Genomic DNA, 20,571 nt, shown 5'->3' with positions numbered 1-20,571 from the left:
CTTTTAAACCAACACTGGCAAATGTACAAGTCTTTGAGTAAATGCAAGTGAAATCCTAACTCTGTTCAAAGCCGTTGGAAAGTTAAAGTTCATCACTAGCAATGTTAATCAATCACTGTCTATTACAAGAATGAGTTCCTCAACAGTTGCAAATATTCCACGTAAAAAACACAAGTCCATTTTACGAACACTTAGAAAAGTTCCAATCTCGTTTACGCGTAAATAATACAAGTCCGTTCAGTGAACACTTAGAAAAATTCCAGCTTCGAAGACGCGTAAATAATACAAGTCCATTCAGTTAACACTTAGAAAAATTCCAACTTCGAAGACACGTAAATAATGTTCAGTGAACACTTAGAAGAATTCGGGTCTCGAACCCATGGAAATAATACAAGTCCATTTAGTTAACACTTAGAAAAATTCCAACTTCGATGACACGTAAATGATACAAGTCCATTCAATGAACACTTGTAAATATTCCAAGTTCAATTACGAAGACTTAGAAAAATTTCTACCACACTCGAAGTCTTATGAGTCCACTTGATAAAACTTGGAAGAATCGTCTTCCCACACTGGTATAATGACAGAGTTCCACGATGATAGTAGCAGCAAGAGTGTCCTCGCTGACTACTCAGCTGAGACTGTGTGTATAGGCTACAGTAGGTCCCCTTTTTATTCAATCCGGTATGTCTACGTCATAATACGGTTTGATTAAATATCTCCCGAATCCCTCGATGGATTTGCTTGAAACTCGAGCATTGGGACGTTTAGGTGATCCCAAACAAGATGACATATCGCTCGACTCTCTAGCACAATTATTATAGAAATTTCCAAATTTTCTCCATCGAACTCACTAGAACAAGTGACGTGGAATCCAAAAAATACCAGTCAAGGCTGGCAACACGTGTTGAGACGAGCGGGCGGCCTAGCTAGCCCCTGTGGCTACGTCACAGCTCACAGTCGTTATACACTTCGCTAGCTGGTCCTCGCTGTTGGTAGACAAACCATCCGCGCTCGGAACATTACGCGTGGTAAATAAACGTAACTTATGCTCAAAAAATACTTATGTACAGGTCGTAACCGGTACAATACCGTGGTATATGACATACACCCAGATATCATACCAGATATATACACTGACTGAGCAAACGTCATGGGATAGCGGAGCACTGATCCGCAGGTGTGTTGTCTGCGCACCACACGCCCCCTGTGCCAGCGGCGGTTGTATAGGAAACCTTGTGAGCAGTGGCTGTGCATGTGACAGGTGTAACATGGAACGTCGTCGTGAGCTGACACCGTTCGAACGGGGTATGGTGGTCGGTGCCCGACGGATGTGAAGTGCGATTTCGGAAGTGGTGCTGGAATTCGGCTTCACACGATCAACCGTGTCCAGGGTGTATCTTGAATGGTTGAATGCGGGTGTCACCGTCCACAACAGACGAACGACCGGCCGTCCAGCCACCCTCGATGACCGTGACCGGCGACATCTGAGACGGATTGTCAATAGTGACAGACGGGCAACCGTGCAACAAATCACGGCTCAATTCAACACAGGCCGTGCTAGACACGTCTCCCAGTGGACAATCCGTAGGAACATGGGTTCTATGGGGTAGGGGAGCCGGCGCCGCACACGGTTGCCACTGTTAACCCAACGTCATCGGGCACAACGACGCGCATTTGTCGCCAGTCACCAGGGATAGACACTGGAACAATGGCGTAACGTGATATGGTCGGATGAATCACGATTTCAACTGCACCATGCCGATGCAAGGCACCGTGTATGGCACAGACCACATGAAGCGATGGATCCCGCCTGCCTCGAAGGTGTGGTCCAGGGCGCTGGTGTCTCTGTTATGGTCTGGGGTGCATTTTCCTGGTATGGAATGGGCCCCCTAGTTGTTCTGGAAGAGACTTTGAATGGTACGCGGTATGTTGAGCTGCTCGGAGACCATCTCCACCCATTTTTGGCCTTCCAGCGCCCAGACGGTTCTGCGCTGTTTCAAGATGATAACGCGCCGCTACATCGCTCCCATGTCGCCCGAGAATGGTTCCAGGAACATGCAGCGGAGTTCCAACGACTGCCATGGCCACCGAGGAGCCCCGATATGAACCCTATCGAGCATAGCTGGGATGTCCTGGAACGCAGCCTCCGTGCCACGGATCCTGCACCCACGAACAGACCAGCATTGGCGGCCGCTCTGCAAACGATTTGGTGTCAGCTGCGTCCAGAGGACTACCAGGGACTTGTCGACTCAATTCCACGGCATCTCACTGCAGTTCGCTGGGCCAGAGGAGGCCCCACACGCTATTAGGTGAATATCTCATGACATTTGCTAAGTCAGTGTATATTCATTGCTAATACCATAATTGTTCATTTCCGTTACTGAATAGTTATGGTTGTGGTCCTCGGTTCATAGAGTCCCGGGTTGCTTTCCAGGACGGACTGGAGATTTTAGCCTCGTGTGGTTAATTCTTCTGTCTCGAGGGCCAAGCTTTTGTGATCGTCTTGATACACACAATATCAATTTGGAGATATTAGTCGCGCAATGTTTATAATTTGCTGACGCGTTTCTTTCCTGCGACCAGAATCGTCTTCAGAGCAATAACAAATAACGTAAAACACGGAACGTTATCCACATTGGTGCCGACACCGGGTAATTGGGAAAAACATCAGGAAAGAAGAACAGGTAGGAGAATAATTTAACCCTATGATTGCAGGTGTTAAAGACAAAAACATAGACCAATTTGAAGAAATTCATATCGATGGAAGAACCACCTAAGTCGGAGAGGATTCCTAATTTTACTTACCTCGTCTCTTAATGATTTGCATAACAAGATTTTATACGCGTTTTAGGCAAATAAGATTCTTCTGAATCACTCTCTTGAAATGGCATTCAAGAAGCTCACTGTATTGTTAGGCATACAATCTAAACTCCCAGATTCCACGTTATTACAGAGGAGAAAATTAAAAATATCTCTCACGGCGCATAGAATGCTGTTGTAGAGCTGAGAAACTAAATTATTCATTTCTGTAATGAGTAGGAGAGCTAAATAATAAGCTAACCGTAAAGCGCTGCATCATTATTATAATTATATTTGTCCCTGCGTATTGTCTAAAACAAAAAGGGAAGAAAAATAATTACTTACTTTTTTAAATTCTACCCATTACCATAGCTGTTGCGTATGTTACAAGAGGGAGACATTTTTATCGCTACGCTTCGCTGTTTTGAATTGTTAATTTACACGAGAAATTCGTTTGCTTCGACTCTCACGTCCAGGGAATGAAACCGATATCGATTTAAGTGGCAATCCTACTTCACCTCAAGGAGAAAAGAAAGTGTTGGGTGCAGGGGCTACTTCGAGGGCACTGCCGCAGGTTTCTTGCCGTAGAAATCGTTTCATGGGGTGTCGCGTGTGAATTGGAAAGAAATGGATGCGCAGAGTTTAGCTTTAGAGCTGTTGTTTTTGTTGCGCTTTTGTGAACCTTCCTCTTTCAAATGTCACACTATTTCACATTTGAATTGGCTCAATTCAGACAAAATGAGCTCGGGAAAGAAATATGACCTTTCCTCAACTTCCGAACCTTAATAATGAGCAATATGATGTTATCAGTATTGACAGCGACACAGGTGGTTCCGAATATGTAGTATTGGGCCAAGATCTTGCACTCAGCAAAGCTGAAGAGCTTCCCATGGTACATCGCCATGCACAACATTTACCCGTGTAGTTCAGATGTACCTCACATACCCTCAGTTTGTGTGCAACTGTTGATAAAAACATACTAACTGCCCAGACAAGGAACTTTCAGCTATGCATCAGAACTTCCTAAAAAAGTGTAATACTTTTTGAAAAACTAGAAATCGTCCATAAATGGCCGTGAAAACGCGGAGAAACGTGTTGGAACATCTTCTTTGATGTTGTGAAGCAAATTCTCTAGACAAAACAGGAGACAATAAATTGTGCTTCATAAAGCATTAAATCTTTGAACTTCACTTCAATAGCTAGATTTTTATTACCTCCAAGAATTCGCAGAAATTAAAGAGGTCAAATTGCGGCAGACATTCATTTATGGGAACAGAAATACGGGAGTGGAATTATTTATAAAAACACTAGGTAAAGTCGTTCGGGAATCTGCCACCTGAGCAATAGCCTAACTGTAGATTGATTGATTGATTGATTGATTGATTGATTGATTGATTGATTGATTGATTGATTGATTGATTGATTGATTGATTGATTGATTGATTGATTGATTGATTGATTGATTGATTGATTGATTGATTGATTGATTGATTGATTGATTGATTGATTGATTGATTGATTGATTGATTGATTGATTGATTGATTGATTGATTGATTGATTGATTGATTGATTGATTGATTGATTGATTGATTGATTGATTGATTGATTGATTGATTGATTGATTGATTGATTGATTGATTGATTGATTGATTGATTGATTGATTGATTGATTGATTGATTGATTGATTGATTGATTGATTGATTGATTGATTGATTGATTGATTGATTGATTGATTGATTGATTGATTGATTGATTGATTGATTGATTGATTGATTGATTGATTGATTGATTGATTGATTGATTGATTGATTGATTGATTGATTGATTGATTGATTGATTGATTGATTGATTGATTGATTGATTGATTGATTGATTGATTGATTGATTGATTGATTGATTGATTGATTGATTGATTGATTGATTGATTGATTGATTGATTGATTGATTGATTGATTGATTGATTGATTGATTGATTGATTGATTGATTGATTGATTGATTGATTGATTGATTGATTGATTGATTGATTGATTGATTGATTGATTGATTGATTGATTGATTGATTGATTGATTGATTGATTGATTGATTGATTGATTGATTGATTGATTGATTGATTGATTGATTGATTGATTGATTGATTGATTGATTGATTGATTGATTGATTGATTGATTGATTGATTGATTGATTGATTGATTGATTGATTGATTGATTGATTGATTGATTGATTGATTGATTGATTGATTGATTGATTGATTGATTGATTGATTGATTGATTGATTGATTGATTGATTGATTGATTGATTGATTGATTGATTGATTGATTGATTGATTGATTGATTGATTGATTGATTGATTGATTGATTGATTGATTGATTGATTGATTGATTGATTGATTGATTGATTGATTGATTGATTGATTGATTGATTGATTGATTGATTGATTGATTGATTGATTGATTGATTGATTGATTGATTGATTGATTGATTGATTGATTGATTGATTGATTGATTGATTGATTGATTGATTGATTGATTGATTGATTGATTGATTGATTGATTGATTGATTGATTGATTGATTGATTGATTGATTGATTGATTGATTGATTGATTGATTGATAAGTACTTTGCCCACAACCTCTTGTGTAAGCTTTAGATATTGTATGCTATAACGGAAAAATTCAACATAATTTGGCGTTCTACTCCAACTCTGCTGTCCTTGAAAAGAATGTTACAAAAACTAGCAGGTGAGCCTTGGATTTGCTGTAAAACTTCAGTTGAAGTGAATATCGAAAGCATAGTATGCACTTTCAAGCCCATAAGATACTGCCATAGGTATCTCTGTCCTACCCTCTATTATCTAAGGTTTAACGGATGCCATGTTTACCAAACTCAATGTGTGAATCTTAAGCGTAGGATATAAAGAAATCATTCCCAAAGCAAAAAGACTTTCAAATAAATCAAAGAAAGACAATTTCTTCTATATTGACTCTCATCCCGACAGTGGACGTCAATATAGTCAGCCAGGAACCAAACCCTGCCACTTAACCACATGGGCCTACAGAATTTACTTAAATTCCGAACCAATGAATCCAAATAACTCCTCAGGCAATCTCGAAAATCTACAAGTGACACAATATGGCCCTTCCTGAACATTCTGAGAAACACAAAATTCACAAAAATCCAGAGGCATTTCATAGCTTTTCCTGGACACTATCTTAAACTGCACAAAGCACTTAAAGAACATGTTCGACAGCAATAAAGCAATTTTGGCTGAACACACTTCCCATTGTACAACAATACCACAGATCAGTATCAACTAATGATTGTAGCTTCTGACATTCTGCACTTAAATTTGGGCTTTAAAACCCAGAAATTTATGTCAAACTAATTTGTTTTACTCGTAGATACTATGAGATAACCGACTTGTTTTACAATTATTCATTCTTAACGTGGCGATTATTTCATTTTTTTTTTGATTCGTTGTGCCCAACTGTGGAGCGCGTTTGACCTTATTTTGCACAATGTTTCTTCTTCTTTTCTTTCCAATATCTCTACATTTTTTCACTGTGTTCCTTTCTGCGTGTTTTTGTCCAGCCTGTATTTTTCTTGTTGGTTTCTCTGCAAATTTATGTTTGTTTACTAAGCTTCTAAATTTCATTCTAATTTGAATGGTTTCGTCCTCAATACCCATTTCTTGTAGATCTTCATGAATTTCTGCTAACCAATTGTTGCGGATTTTCAGGGTTAGAGCTAGATTTAGAATTTTCTTTGTCAGCCTGTTGTTATCCATTCTGTGTAGGGGTCCGTAGAATTTTAGTTGTCTCTTTCTGATGGTATCTGTGATTGTTTCTGTGAATTGAAAAATTTCGTGTGGTTTCTTTTTCATCCAAATTACATTTTCGAACTTTGGTCCTAGGATTTTTCTGAGAATTGTCCTCTCTTGTTTCTCAATGCTTTTCATTTGTGACCTGCCGCCAATGATCAGTGTTTCAGATGCATAAAGTGCCCGTGGGGGTTTTTGCCTGTTCCCCTATCGGGCGCGTCGCAGGTGGCGGATCGGGGGGCTCGTCGGACTTGTCCGGAGGGCTTGAGGGAAATAAAATACTTCTCGCGGACCAAAAACAGGCACAGCCAGAAAACATTTTGAGGCAACCTCTGAGGCTCAATACCTTAGTTGTAACTATGAGATTGACAAAGATCAATCTCCCCATTATCTTCAACTTACTAGCATGATGGCAACGTCAGTTAATGATACTACTACCCCAGACCCTAGTACTCATACTAGGTTTTCTCGGTCATCGGATTCTGGGGGACCGAGAACATCATGCGGGAATGTATCGGAGCTTCTCAAATCTCTTCGCGCAAAGGAAAAACATTTTATTGGCGATTATTATTATTATTTAGTTAACATCTGATACAACCCTAAAGACAAAATACACTTTCTGGGCACAGCTTATATTCAACTTACTCCACTCTGCAAGTACAAATTCTCAATATCAAACTTTCCTAATTTTCTTATCCCATAACGGAGATATATACATTTTAAAAATTGAAGTGTGACATTTCCTTAGCCACTGGAATATAAAGAAAAACCCGGACATTAAATACAACAAATTATACCCTTTCAATTACGTGATTTGATAGGTGCAAAGGCTTTTTTTTTTGTTTGTTTTTTTTGTAAATCCCACCCTTTCCTTCATCTCGCGACAACCTCGGAATTTAGTATTTGGCCGTACTCAAGCGCATTGCGACCATTCTTGACGCACTGTTCATTTCAACACTATCTTCAGAATTTTATTTACAACAAGATACAATATTATATTTAGGGCTACCATATAATTGACATTAAACACTTCACTTTATTTCGTTTGAAACGACTTCGTTCCGTATTTCCTTCTTGCTGCCCCGCAAAACTTCCGCACACATATTCCGTTATCGCACCATATGGCTAATGAACTGAGAGCTTTTGACCGATAGGAAGAGGTTTGTTTCCACATATAACACAATTTTATCTTGTCAGACCCGGTCTAGACGATTTTAACATCTTGTTGGTGATGGGTGAAAATCCGACTTTACGGCACGTTCGCTCTTCCAACTTATCGCCGGCCACGCGGTGTAGGGGTACGTGCCTGCCTCTTAACCGGAGCCCCCGGGTTCGATTTCCGGCCAGTCAGGGATTTTTACCTGGATCTGAGAGCTGGTTCGAGGTCCACTCAGCCTACGTGATTAGAATTGAGGAGCTATCTTACTTTGAGATGGCAGTCCCGATCGAGAAAGCCAAAAATAATGGCCGAGAGGATTCGCCGTGCTGACCACGCGACACCTCATAATCTGCAGGCCTCCGGGCTGAGCAGCGGTTGCTTGGTAGGCCAAGGCCCTTCGCGGCTGTTACGCCAAGGGTTTAATTTTTTCAACATGTCAATAAAATTCTATCTCATTTCCGTTATCGATGCTGGCGGAATTTTTTTATGTACTTCGAGATATTAGGATAAAGTTTGTTACTTTGCTGGTTGAAATAAATAAAGAATCGGCACTCCACCGCCTGGAAATTTACAAGGGTGGGACCTTCACATAAATTAGGCCGAGTTCAACTCCTCGTTGATAATTACAGTTCTTATGTTGGAGACAGGCCGAATTTTTATAAGTATCGCGGCTCATTGAACACTCCGACAGAAATACCGTGGAGGCTGCTCCAGTAATCCGTAAATAAATGACTCGGTCTCCTCTGTGTCGCTCTGTTTTATACATAATCCGACTACGTTGAAGTCTTGTGCAACATTGGGATGCTAACCAAGCATTTCCTTAATTCATGTGATTTTACATTTTTTTAAATGATCCACTCTATTCACAAAATAAAACCATCATAATCTTACTTTCAGAATAATTGAATATTTTATTTTAAGGCATGAAATGCTCATGGCGTTATTCATACCACTCCTTGTCCACCAATCCATGGGGTCCGCAGCTTAGCATTCCCTCTGACACGCCTGTTACACGAAGTCGACTTGGTCTTCTTAATTCAGATATAGCATCTAGAAAAATTATCTCAAAATTATCATATCCCATCCTCATAATTTGCGTTTCAATTGTGCTGAGAAAACTTCAATTTCCTTCAAAAATAGTTTCGAAAAAACATAATATTTGACGTTATCTTGAGCGTGCAGAATAAATTTCCAAGGCTTCCCATCCGCCCAAAGAGATGAGAATCACTGTGTGCTTCGACCTGGACGTTAACCAAGAAGCCTTTGAGATGTGGTGTTGGCGTGGGCTTCAATGGATAAGTTGGGTGGAGAAGAACAACAACACTGAGGTACTGAACATAGTCCAAGAAAAGAGACAGCTGTTCAGTCAGATTATGAAGAGAGAACTTTCTTGGATGGGACGTAGGCTTCGACATAGGAATGTGTTGATGGAAATTTTGGAAGGTAAATTACCAAGGAAACGCCCTCGTGGAAGACCAAGAAAGACATTCATGATGACATTTCTTGTGAACTCAGGATGCCGGAGCTATGCAGACGCAAAACGCACTGCACAGGACCGACCCAGTTGGAAAAGACTCATCGCAGAGGCAAACCAGTCATTAGACTAAATTTCTCAAAGAATAAGAATGAATACTTAACATCAAATGGGGTGGGCGTCAAGAAGGGCATACGGCCCTAATACGTAAACGCCGTAAGACGCATGTGCAACACAGTTCGCGCCCGTGGCCTCACCAGTATGTGGGTAAGGCGGTGGAGGAAGAAAATTAGGAGTTTTCTACCTTACAGTATTTTTCATACAACTCATCGGTCTATACACCTGACTCTTCCACAATTATCAACCTTCTGTTTCTTCCTCACTTAAACCTTTTTTAACTATGCTCCTTCGTACACTGTCCATTCACTGTCCCCTAGGGTTCCCCCGTTTTCTGTTGCCCTCAGTTTCCCAATTTAGCATTAACTTGGGGAAAATCTCATCTGACATCTTCTTTCACATGTCCGAACCATCTTAATCTCCTTTCCTTAATCAAGAACATTTTTCTTTACGTCCATGATTTCTCTGATTTTTATGTTGCTTATTTGATCCAATATTGACTTTCTAGCTGCACTTCTATAGAAAGCCACTTCGATGGATAATAATTACTGTGTTCGCTGATTGTCTGTTTGTTGTCCATATTAATGCTCCATACAGCAAAATATACTGCACCACGAAACTGCAGATGTGCTTCATTGTTTTGTTTTGTTTTGAAACTCTATAATAATAAATTTGGTGACCCAACTTTTTTCCTGCCCTCATTTAATTTTCTCTCCATTTCAGATGAACTTGTGTCATCAGCCTTAATTATTTATTCCAAATATTTGAATGTGTTGATTGTCTTAATGTCCTCATTTCCGATCTGTAACATTCCTTCCGTATTTGTCTTCAAAGAGAGATACTACGTTTTACTCAAATACCCACAGTCAGTCCGCGCTGTCTGTATTCCTCAATTTATTTTCTCGTCACCACATATAAAGCATTTTAATACCTTTGATCATAATCACTTGGTAGTCCGCAAACAGTAAATGATGTATAAAACACGAGGGCCATTCAGAAATTAAATTTCCCTTTTTAAAAAATGACAACATAGTTATATGAGTGCCGGGCTGAGTGGCTCAGACGGTTAAGGCGCTGGCCTTCTAACCCCAACTTGGCAGGTTCGATCCTGGCTCAATCCGGTGGTATTTGAAGGTGCTCAAATACGACAGCCCCGTGTCGGTAGATTTACTGGCACGTAAAAGAACTCCCGCGGGACTAAATTCCGGCACCTTGGCTTCTCCGAAGACCTTAAAAAGTAGTTAGTGGGACGTAAAACAAATAACATTATTATTATTATTATTATTATTATTAGTTATATGAGAAATTTTATTGGCACCCGATACAGCAAAAAAGTAGTTAGTGGGACGTAAAACAAGTAACATTATTATTATTATTATTATTAGTAGTAGTAGTAGTAGTAGTAGTAGTAGTAGTAGTAGTAGTAGTAGTAGTTATATGAGAAATTTTATTGGCACCCGATACAGCAATTATGGAACCATTTTTCGACATAATCACCACCAGAATTGAGACACTTGTTATATCGTGGGATCAACTTTTGTATGCTGGTATCGTAGCAGTCTGCTTCCTGGGAATGGAACCAGTATGTGACATTCGTCTTGAGCTCTTTTCCCATATGAAAATGTTGACAGGAGGATAGGAATTTCTTGAGGTCCAAGAAAAGATGAAAATCACTGGATGGTCAAACACCTCCCAGCCAAACTGTTCCAGAACAGTCGTTGAGCACTGAACCGTATGAAGGCGAGCTTTACCATGGATCAGCACAACACCTGTACTGAGCATTTCACGCCTCTTGGTTTCATTGGCCCATCGCAATTTCCATAGAAACTTCATTGCAGACCGAACCTCGCAGGTGGTGGGAGAATGAATACGAGCCGCCACTTCGAGCCACTGCTGCTGCGCTGCTGACACCAGGCGGACTTGTCCGGCCGGTATATGATTGCTACGTCATAGATCTGTCACACATGATCATATTTTCCGGCCAAATGAGTTTACTTTACAAGAAATGAAATGGGGGAAACTTAATTTCTACGTAGGTTTTGGCTCAATGAGTTTCCCGTGAGACCACATTTCCTGGACTATTTTCGTAATTAGGCATCTAAATACACGTTAAGTAGTAGTGGCGGTGTACAGTCCTGTTGCAAACTTTTAGTAGAGTAGATTTGTCTGGACAAGTAACTTCAAACTTTAATCTGGTAAGGTACTTATTATTCAAGTATACAGTATTACACATATTTATTAATACAACTTCCCCCATGAGGAGGCTGTCACGTGGACAAAGTATATCTACTACAACAATTATGTCTTCCAAACCCCCAGTGAATTTGCTAGAATATAAATATAAATAACAACAATCACAAGACTGAGAAATAAATTTGGAGCATATCATGATGTACAGCTCATCAGATGCTATATAGATGATTGCACAGTATGGTTATTGAACCTCGTACTGCGGTGATAGCGATGTCGTGAAGTCGTGTCCGTTTAAGACCAAGAGAATCCCACTGCTGTACAAGAAATTTAGGGATTGTGCCTCGAGCACCGATCACGAGTCCATGGACGGAGAGATGTTGTCTGAGAGATATTTGCTTTGCTCACTCTTTGATGTTTTCTTAAATTTTGTCCCTTGTTTTATTTTAAATTAAATATAAAATTAATACAATTGATTTATTCACAATTTTCTGTTGACAAAACATGGAAGTAAATGCACTTATACATTCCAACTCTAATCTAATTCAAATGCCTCCCTAGGTATCGTCACTGGTATCTCTTATAAACATGACACTCAGGCCAGTTACAAATTACAGCGATGTTGATACAACATACAGAAAGGCCATTACACATAGTTTGCTTAGTCGTTTGTGAATACACACCGCCCTGCTTATGCAACGGGAGATGTGGACGCTAAAGGTGTTCTCTGTTTCAATGATTATTTACCAACCGTGCGTTTGCATCTCATCCGTGAGAATAGAGTGATGTGTCGCATATTCATCGGCGAATTACAACCACAGCGCGGCAAAATGCTTGTCCGTCCTACACTCAACCACGGAACTGCGGTAAATACAAGTTGTACCAAAACTGGCGCTCAGTGTTTGGAACATATAAATTATAGATCAAAAGTGACTTTGTAATATTAGTGATGAAATATTGCCGGAATATTTCACGAACAAGAGTGACAATAATGTGTAGTGTATAATAGAATTTCACGGTACAAATCAAGTGCATAGTTTGAATTTAACCTTGTTTCTTCTTCTTTCTTCGTTATGCCCAATTTAAGAGCACGTTGAACTTGTTAGCTTGGTTTGAATGCTTCTTCTTATTCTTCTTATTCTTCCAAAATCTCTTCATGAATTCACTGTGGTGTTTTTTCCATTCTTCTCTCGGCCGGTTTCCAGTGGTATTTTTTTTTCACGAATGTGTGTTTTGCAACCAGAATTCCCAAGACTTTACGATTGTATGGTATCGTATGTAGTGTTTATCTCTTCTAAATCCTGCTTAATTTTTCTAACCAGCTGACCTTGACCTTCTTTGAATTAATTATAGTTAATACAATTGTAGCCAATCTATTATTCTCCATTCTACAGATGTAACCATAGAATTTCAAGCGTCTCCTACGTTAACTTACCTGTTGCTGTGTACAGGTCTGTAGTATATCTTTTAATCCATATGCCATTTACATGAGTGGGACCATGTGTTATCCTAACGATTTTTTTGTTCTTGATTTCCAGTTTCATCAATTTTAGAGGCCTCCTAGAGATGTAGTTTCTGAGGCGTATAATGCTCCCGGCAAAATAACTATTTATTTATTCATTCATTCTTGTATGTGTTTGTTTGTTTGTTTGTTTGTTTGTTTGTTTGTTTGTTTGTTTGTTTGTTTGTTTGTTTGTTTGTTTGTTTGTTTGTTTGTTTGTTTGTTTGTTTGTTTGTTTGTGATGCAGTCGTTAGTCAGTATCCTAATGTCCCGAAGATTGCGGGTTTGTTCTACGCTGACGTCGCTGGCAGTGCGCCAATTGAGGCTGTTTGAATGTGAGAGCTCCGTACCGTTGCCTTTCAACAAATTGAAGGTTTCTTCCACGATAAAAATTTGACAACCTGCCATCTCTCAAAATCGATATAACAATTGATCAGATTAAGTTAAAATAAGATTAGTATTGATATGCTGGGCTCTTCAGGCCTTTCCAATCGTGAAATTGTTATCTTTCCACCCTAGTGGGAAGGTGAGTCCGTAAGTTGGATTGCCACACTTTTCCGCGATGCTGATGGCTAGTGCACCGTTGAGACTCAACTGAAAGCCTCCTTCGTAAGATAATGCGGTGACAGAGCACTGGATCGTTGAAATTAATCTATGGTTGCCTTCTGGGTACTTAGTATTTTGATATAAAAGCAAAAGACAGATATTTATACAACCGGAGATACTTATCTCCCATCGTGCACTATCACTGTACAACTGACGAGGCCGCTGCCACACTGGGGCGAAACGTTATTAATTTCACGATTAAAAAGGTCTCAGGATCTTGAATACTTCAATATTCGCAATAGTTGAAATTTAAATTATGGTTCCTTTGTGGGGACTTATTATTATTATTATTATTATTATTATTATTATTATTATTATTATTATTATTATTATTATTATTATTATTATTATTATAGCCCGGTGTTTAGACAGTAATAGGTTAGAATGCAAACAAATTTGTCGAGTAAGATGTGTCGGTAACCAACTCTCTCTTACTGTAACGGGAGTAACATCAATTTTTTTAGCGGTTCTGAGAGGCTGAGTTCCTAATGCTTATGCGAATCTCGTGCCGTGCGGTTAGGAACGCGCAGCTGTGAGTTCGCATCCGGAAGATAGTGGGTTCGAACCCCACTGTCGGCAGCCCTGAAGATGGTTTTCCGTGGTTTCCCATTTTCACACCAGGCAAATGCTGGGGCTGTACCTTAATTAAGGCCACGGCCGCTTCCTTCCCATTCCTAGGCCTTTCCTCTCCCATCGTCGCCATAAGACCTATCTGTGTCGGAGTGACGTAAAGCAGATAGCAAAAAAAAAAAAAAGGAACACGACTGCTGTCCGAGCTAGAATATACTCGTCGCTTCACTAAACATCAAATCTCTTATTATTATTATTATTATTATTATTATTATTATTATTATTATTATTATTATTATTATTATTATTATTATTATTATTATTATTATTATTATTTGTAGAATATTTCTTACCCCACTTTATGGCATTTTTTTTGGTAGTGTATGTTAAAGTAGTAAGCTGGTTGTCAGACTGTAAGTCAAGCTGTACTTCTTTCCACAGAATGTCTGGACCTAGACACCAACGCGTTCTACAGTGGCTGACAGATGAGAGTCCCGTCACCGAGGCGCCGACCCCACCACATCACAAGGTACGCCACAGCAAGAGCCGGCGCAAGCCCGTGGCCGTCCCGACGACACCGCCGACCACAGCCGTCCCGACGTCCTCGTCTACCACCCCTGCTCCAACCGCCCCTGCGCGCCGTCTGGAACGACATGATACTTGTTACAACACCAACGAGGTGCTGCTCATCATAGCTATAACGTGTGCTGTAAACTTCGCCTTTATCTTCGTCATCATGGCGCTGGTCCACGTCTGCAACAGGAACAACAAGGTCGCTGGGATATCGGGGTAAGGGACGTCTGAAATTTACCATTTATCTTTTCGTTATGGAGGTGAACTTTCTGTATTATAGCTCATTCCACGTTAAGAAAACAGTATTGCTCTTATGGACCTTACAAGAAGTGAACACACCCCCCTCTGAGACACCCATAATTCCTCGTGATTAAGGGATATTGTACTGCACTTAGTAATGCATTATGAAAGATAGATAAAAAGGATGAGACGTTTTTACCTGCGAGTTATTAAAATGACTACATAACATTTTCTTTTTCATAAATACATTTGTAGGGAGGAAGCACAGTGGCAGGAACAGCCATCGCTTCGTTGCCTTCCTTCATTTTCCTTCTTCTGTGTTGCTGTGGTACCAGCCTCGTGTAGTCTCTCACTCTGTGAACCGCCGGCAGCTCACTTCTGTAGTGAAGTCGTCTATAGTATTTATTTGTTGTGTGTGTTTTTAGGCTTTAAATCTTATTTTGAGTGAGAGTTATGCGATAAGCCTACGTGTGTGATTTCTTCCTTTAACATTAATAATGTGATCTTTTGTAGAGTCATCTACAGTATTTATTTATTTGCGTCGGTTTTCTAGCCTTTATTGCCTGGAAAAAAATATTAAATTCAATTAAAATGCATCCCTCATCTCTCGAGCCCATAAAAATTATTTGTCTGTTTCCTCCCCCAATTTGCCGTGCACTTCAATACTGAAGTATTTTATGTGCCGTAGTTTACATCTGATTCCGTACAAATCAAAAATAGCCCCTGTAAACACCCCGTCCCCTTTAGTTCACAAAATGAACTTATAGCTTAATTTCTTCCGCTTTTTGTCTGGAACTTAAATACTGAATTTCAAAAATGTATGTGCTGCCATTTTCCCGTGATGGTGTTGAGCAGAGCAATACCTTTTTCTTAACATGGAAAAAGCTATACAGTAAATAAACCTATAGGTTTTTTCGGGGGCATGGCCTGAAGGTTTATGTCGCAGCAAACATATTTAAGACAAAATGAAGTAGATCAAATTAGATGTAACAACAATATTTATTGAATATTATTCTTCTGTTTCTTCACCTCCTTCCTCTTTCGTTACGGCCCGTGTAGGATCACAGGCAGCTTTGATTTGGAATTTCTTCTTCACCTCCCAGCTCTTCATCCTCTCTCGCATTCTCTCCCGTTCTTCAGCTGATATTTTCAGTATCCTCTTCACTTGTCTCCCCCACTGGTGCTTGTTTATCCTATTCCTGTACCTTTCTCTGTCATTGATCTCTGGCATATTGGTTGGTGTATATTTATTTCTTCAGTTCTCTCTCCCTTCCACTTTGATCTTCATCTCAGTCCAGTCCTTCCGGAGTTCCACAACCTACTTATTTCACATATTTCCTCTCGTCCTACCCCCTTATCTCTCATACACTTCTAGTCATTCTCTCCATATCCATCCTGATCATATGTCCAGCAAATCTTACTCTTTTGAGTCTTCTTTCTTCGGAGATCGTCCTCATGTTTCGTACAGATCGTTCCTTGATCTTCGTTCCTTTGTTTCACCTCTGTTTGGTCTCATTTATTGAATATGATTTTAGTGGCAGCCTGCGAAATCCTGTCCCACCGTACCTCCTCCATTCGGGTCTGGTCATCCTCCACGAGCTGTTGGTGGTCATAGATGGTGTCGGGCAGGACCCCAAATGGCTGTTTTTTTTCTACAGCCGACTTCCACTCCACAGACACCTAAGATGCGGTACAAACGCTGCGATGTACGTCCCGCTGCGCGGGCTCCTCTACTTTCTTGCACTGCCGGTACTCTCTGGCACTTTTACTGCAGACTTCTTAAACTTACTCGACTCCTCAGATTTTTTTCTATCCTTCCAGATGCGCTTATGGTAGATTCTGATTCATTTATACCAAACGTTTCTAGACATTTTGATAATTCAGAAAAATGTTCAACTGGTTATGGTATTTATGATAAAGTTCCACAAAGTTCCAGTCCTATCCCATGTCTATGTAGATGAGTCATGATATAAGAAATAATAATAATTCAAATTTGACACAAAACCACTTAAGAGCAACCAAGATATAAGTCAGAGGCTGACTATATGGGACCATCTGAAGGTAGCCCTAGTCAAGGGGCTAGTGAACTCACCTCCCTAACAAGAGGAAGGAAGCATGTGTTTTGGACTGAAATATGTACACAACAGCTGAAAGACAGAGGGTATGGCTGTGTTACATCTCTCATAAAACCAGAAAAGATTGAGATAAATTCTTAGAACAGAGGAAGCTTACGCCCAAGCTAATCCGAGGAATCAAACCCAGCTTCACCTAAAATCAACTGAGCGAGATCAAATAGAGAGTCAATAAAAGTAACTCCAGAGACGTTTACATAACGTTCAAGAAGAATCTCGGTAAATATATCCCACCGAGCCTTCACGACAGAGACTCATAAAGCAATCTGTTTACAGGACTGTTACCGCGTTTTAGCGGTAGGTAGAGGCGTAAGAAGGTGCGGGCGTGAATGGGTTTCAAACTACGGAATCAAAGTTAATGTAAAAGTAATTTAAAATTTAACTAGGTTATATTTTCTTTTCAAAAACAAAGCAATAACAGACATGGCAGGTACAATGTAGCAAAACAAGGGGAGATACAATATTTACAGGTTTTGGGCTTCACGCCCTGACTTCTGCGATCAGCTCAGTTTTACCACAAACACAAGTTTTAACAGAGGGGCAGAAAACCCCATTCATCCCTAGGAGCCCCTGGCTCCGAATTACACAGAAAAGCCTCCACGAGGCATATGACACTCCATTTTCAAAAGAGCGATCCGCTCTTAAAATTTAAGCCTCTCAAAGGCCAAACCAAACTCTACCTTCAAGCTGTCCTTTAAGGACGTATTCACAGGGGTAAAATACCCAACCTACAGAGGTCTATTACATGAAAAGAAGGTTGATTACATGACCTCTAAAATAACAATTTGAGAGGAGGCGATCTTGCACTCCTAATACACTTTGTTTTTTTTAAAACCTAATCTGGCTCTGGGCCGCTAACGCAAGGGCTAATCCCATACTACAGAGGTGACTTAGAGAAGAACACTTTACATTACATAAACGAAGAATAGTTTGAGAAAATAAGTTCACCTCAAAACAAATGTGAGTGGGAGCTCGAGAGGGTTAGCACTCTCTATCCCAATATGTAGCTTTACAAGAAAAAGATGAAAAGAGTAATTACATTTTAGGAAAAGGTTACATGATGGAAATGCTTCGAACCCGCCGCGAGTGTTAAACTGCCGACCTAGCAAGAAAAGAAGTTATTAATAGGCCATTACCTGGTGTTGAACGGCTGAAGAAGAAAGAGGCGCTTCCCGCCTCCTGCTATGTACTTAATACACTGAAAGATGGAACAGAAGTGGCCCGGAGACCCCAAAATCAGCAGTTTATATCCTCTCGCGGAAGATTCTAGGCGTTAGGGGAAATAAAACACCCTCCCTCAAAGTTTTTATTGGTTCGGGAAAAGAAACCCCTACATAGAGGAAAAAGAAACACATTATTGGTGGAAAATTAATTAAAGAAATTCGGGATTGGCTAGATCCAAACTAAGGGGAAAAAGAGGGGTATACAGCCAACTTAAACAATGACAGAAGGAAATTTAACAAAGAACAAACTCTTGAAATAAAAATTTCTCCAACAAAATAGTTCTTTAACTCCGCACTAGGTCGCACTATTGTTGATCTTCAGTAGTGTCCTCTAGAAGAGAAAGTTCACACTTCTTACTTCAAGCGAAACAAAAACACATCAAAAGTGACACAGTTCAAAAACTCAAAATTTTCCACGTGGTGACATCTTCTGAGAAAGTAGAGAATTAATAGAATAGATAAAGTTCAACCTTCCTCCAGAAGAGGAGTTTCAACTGGCGCAACTTTTAAATAAACGGTGTAGAGGTGTACCGCCCGGTACAGACCTCCCCCCCCAAAAGTTCCTCCAGGGGTGACACATGAAACCAGTTTGAAACAAAGTCCAAGTAATGATGTTGATATTAAGATTAATTGCGGAAGCATTTATAAGATTTTAGTAATTTGGTTGGTTTCAATTTCAAAATTTTGTTGTTGCAGGTGCAGTAAAGTCTTTCTGTTTGTAGTAGTTGAATTTCTGAAGATAAACCTTTAATGCTTAAAAGTGAAGAAAAGTTTTGCAATGTCCACCAAATATTGTTGTTAAATTCCCAAATGTAATTATTGCTTATGGTGACTGTCCATGTAGTTGATGTAGATTGAGTCGAATGGCCGGACCGGCCGTTGCAGCTTGCGTCCAACGGAGGCCGCTCGGACCCCTCAAGTACCCTGAGATACCGCTCGCCCGCACTATGAGGGGAGCAGAGGTGTTGAAGTACGCCGCGCCCGCGGTGAACAGATACAGGCTGCGGGCATGTAGCAGGTCGTGCGCCGCACATCAGCCTTGGCCGGGAGGTGAGCTCCGGCTCGCCGTGCACATGTCGTCCTCGCTGGAGAGGAGGGGGCCCATCCCCCTCCCCAGTCGCTGCACGGCGCTGCGCGGCTGCGGGGGCGCTGAAACATTAAAGCTAGGCGGCAGAATTGTGTTGGACTATCATCTTCTTTGAGGGTACAGGCTTGTGGAGAGGTTGAGGGGCCAGCGGCGTGTAGATATCCATGGCATTTACTATTATGAAGCCACAGTGTAAGGTGAAGCAGGAGACGGGAGCGTGATAATGGCCGTGGCAAGAACAGGATGGCAGTTTAATGGGTCGGGGCAAGTTTCACAAACATGCTTACATAAGAAACAAAATCCTATAGAAGGGGCAGAATGCCTTAAAAGTGAAACTCAAAAAAAAAATATAACCTTCATATCCTTTCAAAATAATATAAAGCAAGTTAACAGAGAAATTACACCGGCTTCACCTGGGACAGGTGAACTCTAAATATCCTCTCGGTGGCTGGATTACTTAACAATAAGGTAACCGGCGTAAGAAAATCGAGAATGATACAAGGCCCCTGGAATCTGGGGGCAAGCTTGCCCGCGGGAACAAAATTTTTGACCATAACCTGGTCACCTACCTTCAAGGTGGTGGGTCTCCGTCCACGATCATACCTTTCCCTAACCTTTTCATGAGACACTTTAAGATTGGCTTTAGCCTTCTTCCAAAGATCTTTAATGTTATCCGGATCTATTGTCTCGGGTAGAATGTCATTCAAAGACCAGAGGTTAGAGAGCGGCGAGTTGGGAACAAACTTGAACATCAAGGAAGCTGGAGTAAACTTGTGAGATTCATGAACCGCCGAATTCAAAGCAAAAGCTATCCAATGCAGGGACGTGTCCCACCTGGAAGGATCTTCATGATGATAGGCAATGAGTGCGGACCTGAGATTACGGTTAACCCGTTCAGCCAGAGATGGTTGGGGGTAATAAGCAGATGTAGTTACATGAGAGATGGACAAGTCAAAACAGAATTTACGAAACAGATTTGATGTAAAAGCTTTAGCATTATCAGATACAATGTATTGGCACGGACCAAAAGAAGCAAAAATAGAATTTAGGCAAGTAATGTTGGACTGAGCG

General features: G+C 40.4%; 1 protein-coding gene across 1 annotated transcript in view; it reads left to right on the top strand.

The window, feature by feature from the left end:
- Positions 1-20,571, top strand: part of LOC136875885 (uncharacterized) — a 156,571-nt gene that overhangs the window by 116,458 nt on the left and 19,542 nt on the right. Inside the window, exon 3 of the mRNA XM_068228239.1 lies at positions 14,687-15,034. Coding sequence (XP_068084340.1) covers positions 14,687-15,034 — 348 coding nt within the window. The remainder of the gene's footprint in view (positions 1-14,686; positions 15,035-20,571) is intronic.

The sequence above is a fragment of the Anabrus simplex genome, chromosome 6 (genome assembly GCF_040414725.1).
Source record: "Anabrus simplex isolate iqAnaSimp1 chromosome 6, ASM4041472v1, whole genome shotgun sequence".
NCBI lineage: Eukaryota > Metazoa > Arthropoda > Insecta > Orthoptera > Tettigoniidae > Anabrus > Anabrus simplex.
This window is presented reverse-complemented; position numbering and strand designations above follow the sequence as displayed.